The 21641-nt window shown below is 37.1% G+C and overlaps 1 protein-coding gene across 3 annotated transcripts in view; it reads right to left on the bottom strand.

The window, feature by feature from the left end:
- The window catches only part of tmem266 (transmembrane protein 266), a 73189-nt gene that overhangs the window by 29156 nt on the left and 22392 nt on the right, over positions 1–21641 (bottom strand). For 2 of the 3 annotated variants that reach the window (XM_079604111.1, XM_079604110.1), the window contains exon 3: positions 12247–12435. The exons of the other annotated variant lie outside the window; for it this stretch is intronic. In XM_079604111.1, the coding sequence (XP_079460237.1) occupies positions 12247–12435 (189 nt within the window). The remainder of the gene's footprint in view (positions 1–12246; positions 12436–21641) is intronic. 3 annotated transcript variants of the gene reach the window in all.

The raw sequence follows: 21641 nt of genomic DNA, 5'->3' as shown, positions 1-21641 counted from the left end.
ACATTAAATTATTATAAAAATATCAATACTGTACAATTTTATTTAAAAATTGTTTATATAGGCTATTATATATATTCTTCAGTTATATATAATATATTAAATGGTTATCACCGATTCAATTTAAATAATTCTTGATTTATTGGTATCTGCCAGAATTTTTATATCGGCGCCTTCCCAAACATACATATAATAATCATAATTTCCCTCAATTTTGTCAACAATCTTGGGTAAATATTTTCTCTGAAATTGTTGCAATGCATTCTGGGATTGTCTCTGGAAAGGATACATGTAATGCTGTCTCAGAATTTGGCCAAACTATGTATAAAAAGGCCAATAATTGGACCAAAGTAAAATTACACTGTATTATTGTACAATTATGTGTTATATACATGGAATAGATTATATGATTAATTAAAGGGGTCATATGATGGTTCTAAATGGATTGGTTTAATTCTTAATGTGTTTATGCGGTTTTAGGTTATAAAAAGCCATTATAATACACATACTGTACATTATTGTTGCTCCTCTATGCCCCGCCTTTATGAAACGCCTCGATTTTTACAAAGCTCATCGTTCTGAAAAGCGCAGTGTGCTCTGATTGGCCAGCGATCCATTGCATTGTGATTGGCCCAAATTCCTTATATTAAGCGTCTGACGGAAATGTCCAAAGCAATGATGACAGGTGATAATGTCGGTACTACCTTTTCAATGCGAGCCCGAATCTGATCCAGAAAGTGCAGATGTCCAAGTTGATCAATCAACTTTGCCAGCGGGACTGGACCAGAACGTATCAGATTAGCAAGGTTTTATATTTCATTGGGGACATAATTACTGATTATAATGACTAGTAGTGTCTTTTTACGCGTCGCACAGCGCTACGGGTGTGAGACCACTATGTGAACATAAAACCATGTCTGCATTTGTGATCGTAGAAACGACATAAAAGCGCAACTCTATTCTGCTCAAAACTCGCGTTTGAATAAGTCAGTAGCAAATTCTTAAAATATGACTGTGTCTGTGAGAAGCACCAGACTGTACTTGCAAAGAAGTATTGCCCACTTTTTAGACTCCGCCTCGGTGTGCGGCCGGCCTTGTACTCTCGCAGGTTCTGGACACATTCCTCCGAAAAATGTGCAGCGCACAGTCGAGTTGTTCTGCTCTGGAACAGTGTTATAAATAAAGCGTATCCGCTGTTTTATAATCGTGTCCTCTTTTGGAAGGCCAAACAAAGTAGTTTGGCTTTCGCAACGAAAAAAAACCACATGGCGGCAACAATAATACAGCGAGAATGAAAGTTACGCCTTCTATCTTTGCGTATACATTTGAAACTCTATAGCGTAGATTTGTGGAGGCGTGTTTGAAGGAAGCGTTTTAGGAAGGCCTTCAACTTTTATAAAGAATATCTCTTTAGGTTTGTTTGACACTTTGTAACTCTGCAGATATACATTGCACATGCACAAACCGCTACATAACACTAAAGGAAAACAAGAAATCGCATCATATGACCCTTTAAGAGGATTTCGTTTTTTGGATTATTTTCATCTTCCAGGTTTTCGCTTTAAACTCTGGATCTGTACATCAACTCATAATTATCCATGATTTGCAAAGCACTGATGAAAACACAAGGCAGCAGATGGAGCGGCCAAGCATATGTTCACATGGACACACACACCTTGGCTTCACTAGAAGCTGAACTCTGGCAGTGAGTCTCCGACACCAAGAGGTTGAGAAGGCATCAAAGTTGGTCTCCGAGGAAATCACTTTTAGAAAAAGCAATCAAGGAGCACAAAGCTGTACCACAAGCGCCTTCAAGCCTCCACATAAATCAACCTCACGGCTTCACGTTACTGACCTCAGTCAACTTCAGCCAGGGTCTCGGCCTTTAAAGAATAACTAAAGGGCAAACAAGAACCAGAACCGATCGCTGCTTTGACAGAGATCTTAGTCGCATGTGACTCTCAAAAACGCCACTGCATTAGTAATCCAACCCATAGTAGTGGGAAAGGCATTGCTGTTGATTCTGAAAATCATTATTGGCATGAGCCAGTGAGAAATAGACTTGTCTGAATCTGCTTGCAATAGCTTGATCGAAGCCATTATGTTTCTTGATAGGATTTTTAAAAAGGAAACTTGCAGCTTTAACAAAAAAATAAAAATAAAAATCACACATCCGCATATATAAGATATTTCCAAGAGCAGTAATAACAATCTATCAAGTGCAGTCAATGCTTTTAAACCCGCTCTTTGGGCTCTGATAATGGCATGGCTATATAGTTTGATCATGCGCATGGTTTGTATGTCAGTTTAAGCCTTATTGGAACTGAGCTAAAAATAGAAAGATGCCAAAATGACAGCTCATTCTTTATTTTTGAATGGAAAGAAAATGATAGACTGGAAGATTCTTTGAAGTAAAAAAAATGAAAAATAATAATAATTGGCAACAGTGAATTTATTTTTCATAACAATGGCCATTTCTCATAACTGTGACTATATCATGGAACTTGATTTGCCATGACTTTTCTCTCACAATTGCGACATTTCTTGTAATTGTGGCTTAGAATGTGACTTAAAATCACACAATTATGACATAATTTCTTGTAATTGTGGCTTAGAATGTGACTTAAAATCACACAATTATGACATAATTTCTTGTAATTGTGGCTTTATATCTTCTTATAATGTGACTCTCTCACATGATTTTGACTTTGAATCTCATAATTGCAGATTATTTTCTTGTAATGGTGTCTTTACATCTCATCAATGTGACCATCTCAAAAGTCTGAGATTAGATTTCACAATTGTGACTTAATTTCTTGTAATTGTAGCTTGATATATCATAACCTGAGTTTAAATCTCACGGTTCTGAGTTTAAATGTCACAATTGTGGCTTAATTTCTTGTGATTATGGCTTTATATCTCAGAAAGTGACTTTAAATCTCATAATTGAGACTTAATTTCTTGTAATTGTGGCCTTATTTTTGCGAATGCATCATTATATCTCATAATTTAGATGAGAAGTTAGTGAAGCATGAGCTGGAAGATGATAGCCTTTGATAATCCATCATGCCACAAAGTCCCACAAAGTATTTGGCATATTTAGCTGAAAAATTATATATATAGTAACATTTTATGTAAATACCCGGTAATTATTATTTATTTTTTTACATGTGAGTGAATATTTAATTTAATTATTTATTATCTAATTTAATTAGTTCTAGAGCGTTTTGGTATAAGGCATAAAGTATGTATGCATATAATTCGTATCTAAAGTACAAATATTGTGGGACAAGTTCACATTGTAAGTTTATTATTTATGGTTAGGGGTGTTTTAATTTCTGTCCAGAAATATGAGCACTAGCAAACTCCTAGCACAGTCCAAGGTCCCTCAGTCTTCAAGGTTGGCAATGCCTAATAAAGCAGCCTCAAATGAATAATAATGCATAATAATTCTTTCTAAGCAGTGTTTTGAGAGTTGTCTGTGTCATAAGCAGATAGGACCGACTGATTTCCAGTGACCGCTGCGAATGTCAAAAGTTGGATGCTGATCTAAGACACATATCTCTTACATCCCCTGCTTCTAAACATAATGAAGAGAGCGGCTGATCTCAGATCAGCAGGAAAGAGCACGCTCCACTGACAATGTCAGGTAAAGAGCAAGCAAGCAAAAGCTAAAAACAATTGTCACGGCCAGCAGACAAACCTCAGCACAGGATAAAGAAGACGAGAAAAAACAAAAACAACAACAAAAGCTAAGCATAAAATATCTGCTGAATCTCAGAGAGATTCTTTATTTGAAAAGCACACCATTAATCTCACAGGATTTACCAGGAGGATGTGTCACTTTAGTGCTAAATTTATAAACTTGAGTTTATAAAATTAATGAAAGAGCACAAATGTATCGCAATATTATCTAATTCCTTAAACTGCAACTAAGCATCTTAAAAATACTTGAATACTTTCAAAAAAAAAAAAAAAATTATATATATATATATGTAATGCATCAATCTCAAAATAAATAGTCGAGGGGTCTCTGAGGTCTTTTTCATCTTCTTGCGGTTAGATGTCAGTAATTCACCCATAATGCACTAGGCTTAAGGTCTCGTTCTATAGATAAAGTTGACAGAGCAAGGGCATTAAAAAGATTTTACAAAAATGTAAAAATCTAGTTTATAATGATTAAATTAAATGGGCAGCCTACAAAAACATTAGGAAATCATTTTCATTTTTATATTTAGAAAGTATTTACGGCAACACCCCCCCCCCCCCCCCCCAAAAAAAAAGCATTACAATAGAAAATTATAATATTTTTTTCATGATCCATTTTTTTCTCAGTCAACTGTCTTTTGTTATAAAAAACATACAAGATACAACAGAAAGCATGAATATTTTGGGCAGTCCACATGCACACCAGTATAATGTTCCGGTCAGGAAGCCCAAGTGCCAGCACATGCTAATAATATCCCACACATTGGATGTCTTGCCCCTGCACTGAGACTGCCAGCTCTGCAAATGCCCCCTGAAGTTTGCAACTACAACCATCCGCCCACGTGGCAGCCCACCAGTGAGTGTGCTAGACTACATCATCTCTGTAATATCTGCTGTTTGATCACAACTAGCACGGCGTGAGATGTTAAAACTGGTCTTGGGTGGGATATTTGTAAGTAGCAAAGACATGTGAAATCATTCAAAAGTGTTGCAGATTTTTTGAATAGAAGTGAATAGTTGTATTCAGCAAGTGACAGTACATGTTTACATTGTTACAAAGGGTTTGTTTCAAATAAATCCTGCTCTTTTGAACTTTCTATTCATCAAAGAATCCTGACTTTTTTTTTTTAGCACCGTTTCCACAAAAACTAGTTCATCTGTTACGGTGGCGCAATGCGGCCACATACTTATTATTTTTCCTACTCAATTATGTCATACTTATGAGATGTTATGTCGTTTAAAATATGTTTTCTTGTACTTTAATAACGAGATGTTATGTTATTTAAACAATATATATTTTCTCGTAATAACGAGATGCTGTTAAAACCACATTTTTTCTCGTCAAAATTAGGTATTTTTTCGTAATAACAAGATTGTTAAAACAACATTTTTCTAAAAATATATTTTCTCATAAAAATGAGATCACGTTAAAACAAGTTTTTTTCATAATAACGAGATAGTGTCGTAAAAAAAAAAAATTCTCGATAAAATAATATATATTCTCTCATAATAACGAGATGTCGTCATTAAAAAAATTCTCATTGAAATTAAACATTTACGTTTAAAAGTAAAATTGAGCAATTTTCTCTCGAATAAAATATAATTTTTTTCTCGATAAAATAATATATATTCTCTCATAATAACGAGATGTCGTTAGAACAACGTTTTTTTCGTAATAATGAGTGTCGTTAAAACAATTTTTCTAGTTAAAATTATCAATTTTTTCTCATACGAGATTTTGTTAAAACAATGTTTTATCGTAATAACGAGATAGTGTCATTAAAAAATTCTCATTAAAATTAAACATTTACGTTTAAAAGCAAAACTCTGCAATTTTCTCACGAAAAAAAAAAAAAAATTTCTCGATAAAATAATATATATTCTCTCATAATAACAAGATGTCGTTAAAACAACGTTTTTTTCGTAATAATGAGTGTCGTTAAAACAAAAATTTTCTAGTTAAAATTATCTATTTTTTCTCATACGAGATTTTGTTAAAACAATGTTTTATCGTAATAACGAGATAGTGTCATTAAAAAAAAAATCTGACATTTGCTGCTGCTGTGCACAAGGCGACCCGAGTTTGTGTCTCGGCTCGAGGTTCACAAACTTTAGCATCTAGTTGCAAAGCATTCCCATCTCTTGCGTTTTTATTAATGACGTCATTAGCGATTAGATGACGTTGACTTGACTTCAAGCTCCGTCGTTCAACCCCTACGACACGCGGCCTGTGATAAAGGCCTATTCCTACGTTGTCGTGTCACGTAGAAAATACATTATTTTAACAATATAATATCTAGTTATAACGCGAAAAGTATTTACAAGTTAAAAGTTATTACGAGAAAAACAAGAAAACAAGAACAAAATTTTTTAGAAAATTTGGAGCTGAAAATGGAGATTTGATCACAGGAATAAATTACATTTAATTAAATATATCAAAACAGAAATTATTTATTTTAAATTGCAATAATATTCCACAAAGCAGCCTTGGAGAGCAAGAGAAAGTCAATTTAAACTTGTTGTGCGGCCAAGTTTGTGTGGTGTGTGATCTCTTTTAAAGCCTAGCCATAAAATTTAAGCTATTTTATAACTTTTTCAATAAACCAATTGGAGTCGAAATGCTGGGGAATTACAGGTAACTATAAAGAGATGCATATATTTGCATATAATCAAAAATCGAACTTTAAAATACAATAGTAATACTACTAAAATATCACGTCTCTAGGACCATGCATACTCTAAACATATTAACAACATGACAAAATATAAATTAATAAAATCTAAATTAATATTAAAATAATCTAAAATACAGAGGACAATATAATACTATATATATACATACATATACACACACACACACATATTTAAAAAGTAGGTTTAAATGAATAGAAAAATAAAAATAAAGAATGAGCTGTCATTTTGGCATCTTTCTATTTTTAGCTCAGTTCCAATAAGGCTTAAACTGACATACAAACCATGCGCAAATATCCTCTGTATCATTCTGCACATGCTTCAGATGTGAGTCACTTCAGAAACATGACGTGCCTGTACTCTCGCTTTCTCTACTCGGTTACGGGAGAAGGAAACAAAGCTGCTGATATGCCGGTGGGTGAAACTGCCACAAACAGTGTCCCGGAATCGCCATGACCTTGCCCTTTCTGTGGAAATCTGTGCAATTGCGATCAGTTTCTGTCAGAAATGTTTTGTGGATAATATCTCTCAGCAAATCTGGTGAAAAGTGCCATTTTTTTATTTGATTTATTTAACCCTTATTTAACCAGGGAAATCCTTTGAGAACAAGTCTCTTTTGCGAAGGAGCCCTGGCCAAGAAAGCCGCAATAAAAGTTCCACATAAAATACAAAATATAACAAATACAATGAACATACAAGACATAATACATTAATAGTACACTGAATCAACCAAAAAAAGAATAAATAATAAATAAAAAAAGACATATCCATTAACAGAAAGCATGTTCTAACAGAAATTATACCGGACAGAAATATCCCAGAAAGCACAAAACATTTTCACAACATTGTATTTTGATTGCCTTGTAAGTGATTGGGTTTAATCGCTTAAAATTGTTCTAGATACCACACCTAAAATAAAACATGACGTAAACAAAACTCGGTATACATTTTTTTGCAAATGCAGATATGTAAACTACATTCTATGCGTAAACATAAAAATGCGGAATTGCTATGCGATTGGATATCACAAACAATCAGAATTAGAGCGGACGGATTCTGGATAAATTGAGAATCACGATTCGTTTCAAACAGAGATTATGATTCTCCCACGATTCTGAACAGACGACTAAACAAAATGTAATTTACTAGACGTTGACAAAACGTTCATTTAAACAAGTCTATTTAAAATGTTGAATCAGGTTGAATGAATGATTCAATGACTCCCTCATGAATAAATAAATTGTGTCATTACTTGATGAATCAGTGTTTTTTTATGAATCTCTTGAATGATTCAATGACAAATACATCTTTTAACAGTCACTTGTCGCCATCTACTGGTGTAACAATGTAATTGATACTTTCAAAAGGCCTTTTGCTCTATTTAGATCGTCAACATAGTCATCAGTGTTTAAATCTGTACTATAAACTTTTATCACACCAGTACTTCAGTGATAATATGAATATTTGTAGCAGAAATGTGTGGTTTTATAGCTATACATGACCACAGCTCTCTCTGGCTCAGTGGCAGTTCCAGCTCAGATCTGAATGTTCGCTGTGATCGTACTTGTCAAAGGCTTATAATAGCAAATACAGTTTAATATTATATGCAACAAAATTTTCTGTTACATTATGAAAACATAACGTTAACGTGTAACATTAAAACCCCAAAATGTCATTATCTCTTTTCCCGCCACTGACAGAATTGTCATCTTTCCGTGTTTTTACTGTTATATGGTAGGGGGCGCTATTACACATCTTCTGAAAGAATCCAGAATCTCCTGATCCAAAGACAGACGAAGAAGCAGCAGAAACAAGCGATATACGCATATTTAAAATAACGTGATCATCAACATTAAACAGCATATAAATCATAACAGCATAATGTTATTGAATTAAATGTTATTAAATTAAATGAACCCAGGGCGAGCTACATGACTGTGAAGCTTTGGGGTGTTGATGGACTCGATCTACATCTATGTTTTGATCTTCGTTCTGAATCCGATCTGGATGTAATCTTTGACAAAAACGTTATTTTCTCATCTTTTTGCTCAAAATGTTGCTGTTTTTTTTTTAAAATGAAACTTTCCCACATTCAAGCATACACTATGCATAAAAGCATAGGGTCTGTTCTTTGACAAATTGCATGCTCAGATTTTCATATAAAAAAAAATTTCGGTGGAATGTTTGCCATGAAAAATGTTGTGAGAAAGAATGATAAAAAAATGCTGACGCTGGCTGGAAACTTTTTTCAAAAATGCTGGCGGGGAAAGAGTTAAATGCGTAGAAAAAAAAGTTTCACAACATTCAGCTGGGCTGTTATCACAGGTGTGTCACCTGACAAAGTGAGTCGTGAGAGGCAGAATGCTCTGTGCTGACATCTCAGAAACACACTCACACACTTGAGAGATTGTACGGACCATCTGTCTCACACACACACACACACACACACAGGCATGGCTTGTGGACAGTGTGACGGCTGCCATAATTAAGCTTATGGTGTTTGTCAACTTTCCCTGCATGAAGCAGAGCATCGCACAGTGGCCGTCCACGGTGAGTCACGCTACCCAGACGGGACAGCAGCGTCGCCTGCCAAAAAACCCAGTCAGCACCATAAAGGTCTGGGTGCTCTACACTCCCAGCATGCAGTGCGGCTGCCAGATGATTTTTAAAGCCACATTTGCGCACTAACCACTGAGGAACACAAATACACCCACTGAAACCTGGCATTTAAAAATATGGTGTGAAGTAGTCGAGAAACCAACCTCCTGCGGTAAACATCCGGTATTTGAAAAAAAATGATGGCACAGACGTACTGTATACACTCTTAGAAAAAAAAGGTTCAATGGGGTTTAATATAGAACTGTAGGCTTATATGGCAAAGGGGTTATTTTAGCATTATTACGAGCTCCTAAAATGTAATTAAAATAAAAAACTATTAATTAAAACTAAGAAGCAGTGCCTGACCCTTTAAGCTTCTACGTGGAACCTCTTCTTCTAAGAGTGTAGGAGAGGTTGGAAAGGTAAGGTGGCACATTACGAGCCTGTCCAAAAAGCCTGTGATTGGTCAATTTACATGGTGTTCTGATGGCTTCTTCCTGTCTGAGTGGTCCAGACTTTGTGCTGATAGTCAAAAGTATGTGAGAACAGAATTACACAAGCAGAAAAAAAATCTGCATCTTAAAATGATGCAAACAAGATGATATGGATCACAAAGGCACGCTAGTCGAAAACTAAAAAAAATGCTATGAATGGCAGTAACCAATCCATTTATAGAAAATCGTAACGGTTTTGAAAGCTAAAACTTCTGTAACAAACAATTTATGGATTTCTGTCGGTCTCAGAATAGTGTTATTGCACAGCGGCACTTTCATGTCATTTCATGTCGTTTTATTTATTTTATCTTTCAAGATATAATTTTGGTTTTGTCTGAGTTTCCATTAGAAATCGTATAAATAAATATAACATTTCAAGCCAAAAAAAACCCCATCTTTCTCAGTGCTCCCAGGTTTGTTTTGAACTGAAACACAGGTAAACAAGCCTCTACGATCCAGTTCTGCATTACAAATCATTTCAGCATGCCAACATATTATAAGCAAATTCCTTTAGAGTACTACTTTATGTCAGACGCAATAAAGATTGAAATCTCGACTACTTTAGATACTGCTACTATTGTTTATAAGACATGTTGAGGCTTATTTTTACCTCACCCCTGCCAAGCTTCAAATGAATTCCTGGAATTCCAGTTAAAAGTCAGTATCGTTGATCTAAGTGAGAGTATGCTGCTCTTCCTGATTTTTTGGATATCTGAATATTTCTCTCCCAGGCTGGCGTATGTTTCGTCGGAATCCTTTATCCGATAATAACTGAAAGTGGAACAGTGACGAGAGCGCAGACGAAGAGAGACAGTCAAAATGTTACGTTAGAGTAGCGCAAACTAGGGAACAGTTGCACTGGAAAGGTTTCATTTCAGACTAAAATGTCATATTATGCCTCTACATTCAATATCATCATGTTTTTCGAATGATTCGTTCTTGTGTGTGAATACATACTTTGACAGCAAACTAAGGGAAGACCAAAAGACTCCATTTAGGGACATTAAGGCCTTGTCCACACTAATACATTTTCTTTTTAAAACACATATTTTTTTCTCCATTTTGGCCTTCCATCCACGCTGAGACTACGTTTTTATTAATGAAAACTAAGCTTTTTGAAAACTCTCTCCAAAGTGAATAAATTTGAAATCGCCGCTTACGCATTGTAGCATCAGTGAACGGTGAGATATTTTGCTAAATAAAATGATCCTATCAGAAGATTTGCATGGAAGGTTTTACGCATGTTCAGTAAGGTGAATTTAGCGTTTTCAGATGTTTTCCAAAAGTTTCTCATCCACACTGAAACGTCGGAAAAACGTCTGAAAACGCTATTGTGGACTGCGTTGTGAGAACGTTTTTAAAGAAAATGGCGTTTTCAAATGTATCCGGATTATTGTAGACGTAGCCTTAGGGAAGTGCATAGTTGGATACACAAATTATTTATTTTATTCTTTAGGGGTGTTCAAAAAACAACAACAAATAGACTAAGAGCCCTATTTTGCACCCAGCGCAAATTACTTTGTACATCGTCGCATGTATCATTCCTACTTTGAACCCCGACGCACAGCAGACTTTTCCCTCCACAGACGCACGTTGGTAAATTAGGGAATGAACTTGCGCTCGGGCGGTTCAGTGAAAAGAGGCGGCGTGATCCGGCTCAAATGTTCCCTGCTGCTATTTTGCAGTTTCAGAAAACAATTCCACCACAGACCAGGAAAACCCTAGTCTAAAGTCAGTTGTGCGTTATTCAGATGCTATTTTAAGAGCGCATGCTTGGCCATAATGTAGCGTGTGCACAACGAGTATACACTTTGCTTCTCTCATCTACACAGACGCAGCGGTTCATATTTTTGCAAACCATACATAATTACAAGGAAAAAATATTACCACACGAGGGAAATCATTGTGGTGTCCATGAAGATGTAAAAAAATAGGCATAAATCTAGCTTACACATTTACACAAATTATTCAGGCTAATTGTAGTAATGACGGATCAAAACTGTTTGATCAATAGTGCCGAGACACATCGGTATATAAGGACATCTGACAAAGTGGGTTGTCCGTCAAGAACCAGGAAACAAAATTCTGAAGACTGCGAAATCACTGTTACCATCGTGTAAGTTGCGTGCGCTGGCAAATCCGCCGTTATAATAGCGATCCGCCATGGAACAAGCGCGTCTGCTCTTAAAGGGAATGTGAGAGGACGCTCTGATTGGTTTATTGCACGTTACGCCCAAACCACACCTATGAGTAATGAAGCGACTTCAGACCAACACATTTTAGATTTGCTCTGAGATCCGCCCACAAAGTTACTTGCGTTTCGCGTTTGATACTTGCGTTTCAGATCGTTAAAATAGGGCCTTAAATGTCTATATCCTAGTGCTGTCAAATCAATGAATCGCATCTAACATAAAAGTTTGTTTATATAATATATGTGTGTGTGTTTTTATACACACACACACACACACACACACACACACACACACACACACACACACACACACACACACACACACACACACACACACACACACACACACACACACACACACACACACACACACACACACACACAGATGTGGTAGATGCGATAACTCGAGATTAATGGATTTAACAGCCCTACTCACAACTAAAAAGCTAATTTTGGGATTTAGTCTTATGGCACTAAAGTCGATGGGAAGCCCCAAATCACACAGATGCGGAAACGTGGGTGTACGTGTTCCTGTGCAGTATCACATGTGTGCCAGCAGTTTCTTACCCTTCTTGGTTGTCCTCTTCGTCCAGATTGGAAAGCAGCTGTGATCCGGCCAGCGAGAGGTCCAGGGCAGCAAGAGGAAGGTCCCTGTAGGCGAAGCTGACCAGCTGCACTGGAGCCATGCACTGGCCTTCATCCTCCACCTGCTGAGAGATCACCTCCAGATCCGGCACTGCCGCCTGCTGAGGGGGCCTGGGGACACATGGGGGACACTACTCTGTTGTCTTCTTACATTAAAGGTCCCATGACATGAAATTTTCACTTTCTGAGGGTTTTTAACATTAATACGAGTTCCCCTAGCCTGTATATGGTCCCCAAGTTTCTAGAAATTTCAATCGGTGTAAATCGAGCTTTTGCTATCTTTCTCTGCCTTTGAGAAAGTGGAAGCTCAATCGGGCTGATCTTGAATCTCCTCATGACGTTATAAGGAGAAATGTTACCTCCCCTTTCTCTGCTTTGCCCGCCCAGAGAATATTTCCCGCCCAATAATTGGATGTACAAATGAACACCGAAGCTTTTTTTTTAGTTCCTTCATCCAAGCCCCAGAAGAACCAGTGGATTAATTTCATTTTCTCTGGAAATGCGCCGACACAACTCCCCAAAGTTTTGCATGTCTGCGGCAAATATTTCACCGACGACTGTTTCCTCAACTTGGGCCAATACAGAGCTGGCCTCGACGAACGTCTGAAAATAAATCGATCGAGCCGAGCAAAACTTTCTGATGTGTAATTGTTCAAGTTCAGACCGGTAATCTTTCTCTCAAATCGTTCAATACTGTTTATGCATCATCAGTAAGTAAAGCAGTGACTAAAATATCAACTTCACATCGTTTCTTTTAGTAGGATGAAAATAATCTTATTTAAATTGTGAATAAATTATATACAGAAAGCGATCAAAGAACAATCTTTCCACACAGCGCGAGTTTATCTGGACACTTGCCAAACTCGTTATGAAATCAATGACGCTCGTTACACTGCACATGATCGCTCTTACTGTATTTACATCATCGTGTTTGCATTGGTGAAAGCAGAGAGAGTGCAGAAACTGCGTTGCCATGATAACGGTACGTTCACACGGGGCGTCAGCGTCAACGCTTGACGGAAGGCGTGGCTGAAGTTTGGCACGGCGCCATGGTCATAGAAGCGTCAGCCAATGAAATTAGACAGGAATGACAGGATGAACGTGATTGGCTGCCGCCTGGCTACTGTATTTGCATAGACTGATCCTGATTGGCTGACGCTTCCGTCTGCGGCGATTCACTGGCGTTGCTCGCGGCAGAAGTTGAAAAATTCTCCACTTCTGCCGCGAGCAACGCCAGTGAAGCGCCGCCGACGGATCCACAATTCTTTTCGGCAACGCTTGACGTCACCCATTCAAAGTCAATGGGAAGCGTTGACGCTGACGCCCCGTGTGAACGTACCGTTAGATCTTCATTCTCGCGATCAACAACAGACTGTCATCTGCTCAATGCTCATCACGGCAACATTTTATGTGATGGGAATAGATCTAAATACTTTAAAAACTTCTGACGATTCGTTAATCTCGATAGCTGTCATTGTAAAAACGTATAATAGCTGTAGTAAAAGTATTCGAGAGAGTTTCACATGTCAGCCAATCACAGCAGTGGCCGGTTACACTGAATCTCACACAGACACGCCCCTTCAAACAGAGCGTTCAAATCAGAGGCTAAAATCAGCCTAGGAAAAATGCCTTTTATTTCTAAATTATGACTATTTTTGATCTAAAAAACATACTAACATTATAAGGGCAACCCAGGAAACATTATACAATAATAAAATAACCCCATGTCATGGGACCTTTAAGGCAAAGCGTACCAAAGCACAACACAAGGGGAACTGTATATATGGCACAAATGAGAAAGAGAAAAAAATAATAATAACCACAATTCATTGGGTGGAGTGTGCAGGAGAGGTCAGGGATGAGGAGTGCGTTTTATTCCGACAAAGCGTGATGTATGAGACACGAACACAATGAACGACCAGCAACAGAAGAGGGAAGTGAATCACAGACGCCACAGAGACCCAGAATCCCATTATTGAGACGTATTCCCGCAGATTACTGACTGATGTGATTCTAAGACGGACGAGAAGCAGATTGAGGAATCTCAAAAAGGGCATGGCCGCAAATAGCAGAAGTGGAATATGGAAATGCATACGAAACCTCAATGGCTACATAAGTAATGCATGAAAGAGAAGATTAAGTTGTGGCCGGCGTCCCACGTGTCGAGATTGATTCCTAAACCCAGAATATTCATCATGGTCGGGGGATCATGCGTCGCGTTCTACAATAATGAGGTGTCGAGAGAATTTCAAAGCACAATATTGTGGCAAAACAACAAAGTCCCACAGTCGGATGTCATGGCTGGTTCTACCCGGTTTTGTCTTTGATTTATTGGATTTAGTGTGCGGATTCATCTCACGTTTGCAGTTTGGGATTGCTGTTCTCAATCTCAGCGCAAACCAGGCAATGAATATATACTTCTGCAACTGCTTTTGATATCGAACTTTAGTGAGGTAACTTACAAAATAGTTCACGCATATGTTTTGATACACGTGAGGTTGAGTAAAGATGACAAAATTTACATTTCTGGGTGAACTTCTACTTTAATTGCACTGTATAACAAAGAGGGCATGAAAACTGGCCAGACTGGGAGATCCTTAAAAAATAAACAGCAATGTGATAATAGTAATCATAATGTACGCTCATAACTGGAATCGATACACGCGACCCTTAAGATGACTTTATCAAGGGCAGAAGAAAGGACAGAGATGGGAAGAAACCTGGGTTTTGGCTTCTGTCCCAGCCGTGCCGGATGAGAGGTGATAAATTATGCCCGTGCAAAAAAAAAAAAAAAAAATGCGGTGAACATAAAAGGAAGCATGTAATAGTACAGATTCTTAGGAGAATAAAGAAGCATTGCCACTGTGAATACAGGGTCACTAGAGAGAGAGAGTATGTGTAGATTGTCATTATAAGACAGTGATATTATGCTGGGAAGCGTTTCTGTTACTGTTGCCCATCCCAACCTTTAAAACATTAATGGCTGTGGACCCAAACGTACTGTAATTTCTCCAGAAAATCTTCTTCTGCTTTTCTTTTATCTCTGTGTTTGTTGTGTTTTGAGCAAACAATGCATCAAACATGAATGAATGATGAATAATTGGGTGAATCTGAAGAAATCTGTCTGAGACGTGGTATAATTAACAATATATAATTTAACAAGAAAGAAATGTATAAAGATAATACACTGACATTATTTTAATGACAAATTGCTGCACTGTAATGCAAAAAAAACCAGAAAAAAATGAGTGCTGTCAAATCGATTAATCGCATCTAACAAACATTTTTTGTTTATATAATATATATATATATTAAATATATGTATGTGTGAGTGTACGTGTGTGTATGTATATGTATACATGTGCGTGCACACACACACACACACACACACACACACACACACACACACACACACACACACACACACACACACACACACACACACACTTAAATTTGAAAGTTAGGATAAAATAAAAAAGTAAACCTAAACAGTAAAATAAAAGACCTAATAAAAATAGTAAAAGCACATTTTTTTAAATTGAAAACAAAACTAAAACCTAATTCAAAATATGAATACATTTAAATAAATATTAAATACTTAAAAGGTGCATAGCGCAATATTCTGAGTTTTTGCAGAACTATGCCACCTCAGGCGGCAAGCGAAACTGCAGCCAGAGATGTGCACGCACTAGACAAAAGTTTTCTTTTTTTTATCTTACGTGAAGTTTGCGTTGGTGTTTGAAATGAACTACAAGCAGGTCTCTTACAATCCATCTTCTAGGAGAGTGCCGGCGAATACACAAACCTGCCAGACATAGCTATGTGAGCGTGCCGTGAACGCGCATGACGTCACGCCCAGTCTTAAGTTTCGGCCCGGATCCCTCTTATTTATTTTACTTTACAGGATTATAGAGACAATCTCAGTGATCAGAGAAGGGCTCATTCAGCCCATCAGGCAATTGTTTAAGCATATATGGGTTAGAAAACGGGTATTTTTTAACATGAAAAGTTGCTTAAGGCACCTTTAAATCACACTGTACCATTGTGAATAATTGCAAACTAAAAACCTAAAAATTGAAACATCTGGACATTACAGTAATAGCAGGAAATGTGGTTGACTGTAAAAAATAAATGTCAAATTGTAAAAAAAAATATATATTATTTATATAATTATATATATAAAATGGTCCAAAAAAAGGTTAATTTTCTTTATATTTTCTTCATTTAATCTTTATCAGGAAATTTGCCCATACCATTTGAACATAATTTTATAATAAATTATAGTAGCGTACTGTACATCATCATAGCTTCACAGACACCAAAATGCTCCATGACAGAAGCGCTTCGATCACACTTTTCACACCCTTCATGCGGGCTGGCTGGTAAAGGACGGGCTCAGCATGTGGCGTCCCGTCCTCCCTGATGCTATCTGCGCACTTGGCACTGCATCCCACCAATTTCTAACAGGACTCTAATCAGTCCTGACACGCACAAACTGTTCGGGGCATCAAAATCACATTTGCAAATAACCATATGCAAAGCCGTAGCGCTGTCAGGTACTGATGAGTGTTCGCTAGTGGCACGACGCCCGCATGAAGTTTCTGTTCGCCACACCGCAGGACGAGTAGTAGAGGACACAGACATACTGGGGGGCCTGAGAGCCCCTAGTTCTCCAATTATCTCTGAAATCAGACCTTGTGCCAGATTAGAAATTATACAAAATTACATCAATTGTATTTATTCATCACTATTCTATTTTTTTAGCAGACGTGTTTATCCAGCGTTGTTGAATATGCAATTTCAATAGGGCACTTTTCCAACCTGCCTAATATGCTGTTGGTCCTTTGCCATATCACGGTTATTTTTCAAAATTATACCAGTTTCACGGTATATTACTTTTTTTTCCCTCCTCAAGCATGACTGGGTGTGTTAACCACATTTCTCGGCTTACGCCAAAAGAGTAACACTTGAAGATGTATGACGCAGGAGTAGCGTAAGCTTTGACGCCTCTCGCGGTTCAAACAAACAGGGCTGGGCAACCGCGTTCGTCATTACGTTGTGCGTTAAGTTCAAGTGTTACTCCTTTGGCGGAAGTCGTCGGCTGTCTGCCGGAAGCTAGTTATTTTAGTCGATAAAGTTTTAAATATGGATATTTTTCTTACACAAACGCATCACTTAAGGCCTTTATTAACCGCCAGAGCCGTTTCGAGCACTTTTATCACGGATAGATGCGCTTTGATGGACTCCCAAAAAAATATATACCCACTGCGTAATTAATTAATTAATTCTCACCACTGCTGACCGGGAGAAACCCACAATCCTTGCCGTTTTAGAGATAATCTGACCCAGTCGCCTTGCCACAACAATAGAGCTCCGGAGGCTGACGTCACGCAATCTAAACTCAAGGCAATCAGGAGAGCGCCAGAGCGGCTGTAGCACTGGTATCAATGGCATGATCGATAGCGGTCGAATGATCATTTCAAACCAGACTGTTTAAACCTTTCCATTTCAACTGTGTTGTGCGCCTGGATGCCAGAACAGACGGAGGAAAGCAACGGGGAAATCATTTTATCGTATTCCTAAGGATCCTGATAAACGACTGAAATGGTTCACTGCAATAAAACGCTTGTGCAGTGATCACTTCCTATCAAGTATGTTCTTTCTGATGTAACTTGGCTAGCTAACATGTTTAAAAATGGTTTCTGACGATTGTAATGCATTACGCTTAAGTTTCCAACAACGCGAGTGAATCACTCGCATATGCGACTAAATAATGTCCATCATTAGCCATTGGCTAATAAATTCTTAGATTTTAAAGTCTAATTGTACTAATTGTAAATTGTACTTATACGTTATACTGTAAGTAACGTATAAGTTTAGCATAGATATATGTTCACTCGCTGAACACTCTTACTGAGCGCTTGAGAGTTGATCTCTGATGTATTTACTATTTATTTACTGATCACTAGTTGGTATTCTTTTCTGTTATTAACTAAAAAGTTTATTGCTGTGTAACTTCAATGCTATTACTTAGTCTACTTGTAATTTGCTATGGATTAAGGTGTCAGATGAATTAATAGATGCATGTAGCGATCCTAAAAGAATTTGAAAAATGCCATTTTCGGTTTACTAATGTTTTAGGGAAAAAGATTGACGACCCTCTTTCACCCGACTACGTCCCATCTATGTTCAACCCTAACTCATCCCCGGAGAAGAGAGAAAGAAGGCGGAAGTTAGACGTTTTCGACAGAAGAGCAAACTCCAAAGAATAGAGCAAGCAGCAAAGCCATTAGCTTCTGCAGAAACCCATTCAACAGTTTGTGGCATTAGGGATCTGTTATGTTTATTGCTATGTATGTCTTTTGAATTAAAGTGCGCAGTGAACTCTGTTGCCTTGAACCTCATGCTGCCGTCATTCATTGCATATTCGCTCCCGGCTGTCCCCTGCCTGCCAATATGGCGGTTATAAACAGAACAGGTCACGTGACGTCCAGAGCTGTATTTGGCCCTTGTCAAATTCACTCAAATTCCTGGCCTTTTCTCCTCCATCCAACACGTTGATTAAGAGAACGGATTGTTTGCTTGCTATTATCTAATCTAACAAGTCCTTACATCGAATCTAACAAGATGATCAACGGTACTCGCTTCACATGTGACTGCTCACAATGTTTTGGCTCATCAGTGTATATCGATACATTTTAATTCAAGTGTCGTCGCACATACTCTACACTTTCTTTTATTTCCGCTGACTGATAAGACGTAAACTAGCTGCCGTCTCACTTTGCCCCCAGTGAGTTTACAGTGCACGGTCATAAATCAGCTGGAAAGAATCAATAAAAAATAAATAAGAAAGTAGTCCACAGGGACGAACATTAACCCCCACCCACCATTTTTATGGGTTACTACGTTTTCAAGCTTTATAGCTTGGATGCGTCGTAAATAAAGGCTGGTTACCAAAAATATGTGTATTTAAAAAATACCTCACTAGTGTTTGTCAAGTGAAAGAAATGCTAAGCTTGAAGGGACATATTTTCAATGGTTGATGAGTGAATATATCTCTATTTGAACATGTTATACATGTTTTAGGTGGAAGTGTTGGTCTCTAGACAAGCGCTTCACAGAGAGCTTACAATCTTCCTGTAAATGACTTGAACATCACAATGCGCTCCACCATAGAAACGCTCAGACGGCACAGTGAAAAAGAGCGGAGCTCAACTGAATATGAACCTCAGTGAATCTGCAATAGGAGACTATGCAGGCATGCAGGAAAATCTAAAGTTAATCGGTGTTAAATTAATTAATAGGCTTGGTTTCCTGTATAACTATACATAGTTATTGTAACCATAGAAGCAAGTTTTGATAATGATTATATTTTATTATTATTAAATATTATGAACTTTTAATATTTATTAACATTGTTTTAAATAACTTCTAACACCCACTATAACAATTAACAACAATACAAATGCAAAGTGTATTTACACTTTAGCAATGTTTATTTAGAGATTAATATCAGTTAAATTATTTGATATTTTAATATGAAAACATTTACTTTGCAATAATGTAACGGATTGTCAATTCAAGTCCAATGTGTAAAAAAATATGACAATAGTAGTAATAATAATAATGACAAATGACTTTGTAATAATACATTACTTTTGTTGATAATGACTTCGGAAACACTTTACAATAAGGTCTCATTTGATAACCTTAGTTAGGCTAACATGAACTCATTTTAAGCAATATATTTTTTCAAAAATATTTCTCATGGTTAGTGCCTTAACTAATATTAACAGATACAACTTTTGATTTTAAATATTAAGTAGATAATAGAGAATAATAAATAAATGAACAAATAAGAAAAATATATCTGGCTTATCCAAGGTTTCTCTTTTATATCAAGTTAATTTGATCCAGATTTGAGTGAGTTATGAGAATCTGTGACCTTACAAGACAATAAAATGCTGTGTCAGCATGGGATGCACTAAAGTCATCATAACCTGTCCCTCGGTGGGCGTCTGTAGACACTAAACACACTGCAAATCACAGAGGAGCCGTCTTTACAACGGCTCTGAACTCACTAGCACAGTTTGTAGAGGACCATATCAATAGGGCGGAAAACCGGTTGTGTAATACAGGCTTACAAACAAGTCAGTTACTATACATTTACACACCTTAAAGATTGATTTTTTTTTTTTACATGTTCAACTTTCTTTAGTGTGTAATGTAGCTGTTCGAGCAAGAAAAATTATCAAAAAACGGTGTGTTTTTGCAAACCCTCAAAAAGTGACAACTTTAACATGCTATATAAAAATATCTGTGGGGTATTTTGTGCTAAAACTTCACACACACACACGCACGCACACACGCACGCACGCACACACACACACACACACACACACACACACACACACACACACACACACACACACACACACACACACACACACACACACTTTACTGCTGCAACAATAAAAAATAATGTGTTTTTGAACATACAAGCATTAAAAACCTATAGTACACTCTAAAAACAAAAAGACTGAAAATAATAATATGCATAAATAGGTCCTCTATAAAGTATACAGCCTAGAAATAAGGTACAACCGCATATGTAGGAGTTGTTTAAGTTCAAGAGGGGTTTCAACTAATGTCCCAGTAACATCTGCTCAACATTCACAGCCAGATGCTGCAACCAGCATTCATCAGTTGGTGTTAATCAGCAGGACGTCCTGTCACCAGCAGTGAGATTCCCATGTCCCAACCAAGTGCTTAACATGATGTAATCATTTCTGAGAGTGCGCTGGAACAGCCACAACATCGAGACTTGTGTGACAGTGAACGGTATTTTGAGGTTAAACAAGAACACAACTATCGTGCATTATGAACTAGATGATGGTGAAAAAGTGAACAGATGTCTGGTGTTGTAATTCGCCATGTTTGCATGACCCCTTTTATGCAGAGCCATTAAAGACGATCTATCAAAAGCTATAAGAAATGAAAGCATATGTTACTGTACACAAACAGGGTAGATTTAGTGTCCCATTACTTGTTTTTTTAAATGTGGCACAAATCCCATGTTCTGTACGAACTATTAGATGAGTTTGATAAGCTATTATGTAATATAAAATTAATATAGGGTAAAAAGTAGATCATTTTAAAGATAATTTTTGTCTCACCTCAGAGGTTCTCAACTGTATCCATCAAGGTAATTCAGCAATGTTATAATTTTTACACATTTATACTGTAGTAAAAATTTATATTTTTAATTATTTTTAATAATTTAAATTGTAGTTACATTTATTTAGAAAATATATTGA

This window comes from Phoxinus phoxinus, assembly GCF_949152265.1.
Source record: "Phoxinus phoxinus genome assembly, chromosome: 25".
In the NCBI taxonomy this organism is placed as follows: domain Eukaryota; kingdom Metazoa; phylum Chordata; class Actinopteri; order Cypriniformes; family Leuciscidae; genus Phoxinus; species Phoxinus phoxinus.
This window is presented reverse-complemented; position numbering and strand designations above follow the sequence as displayed.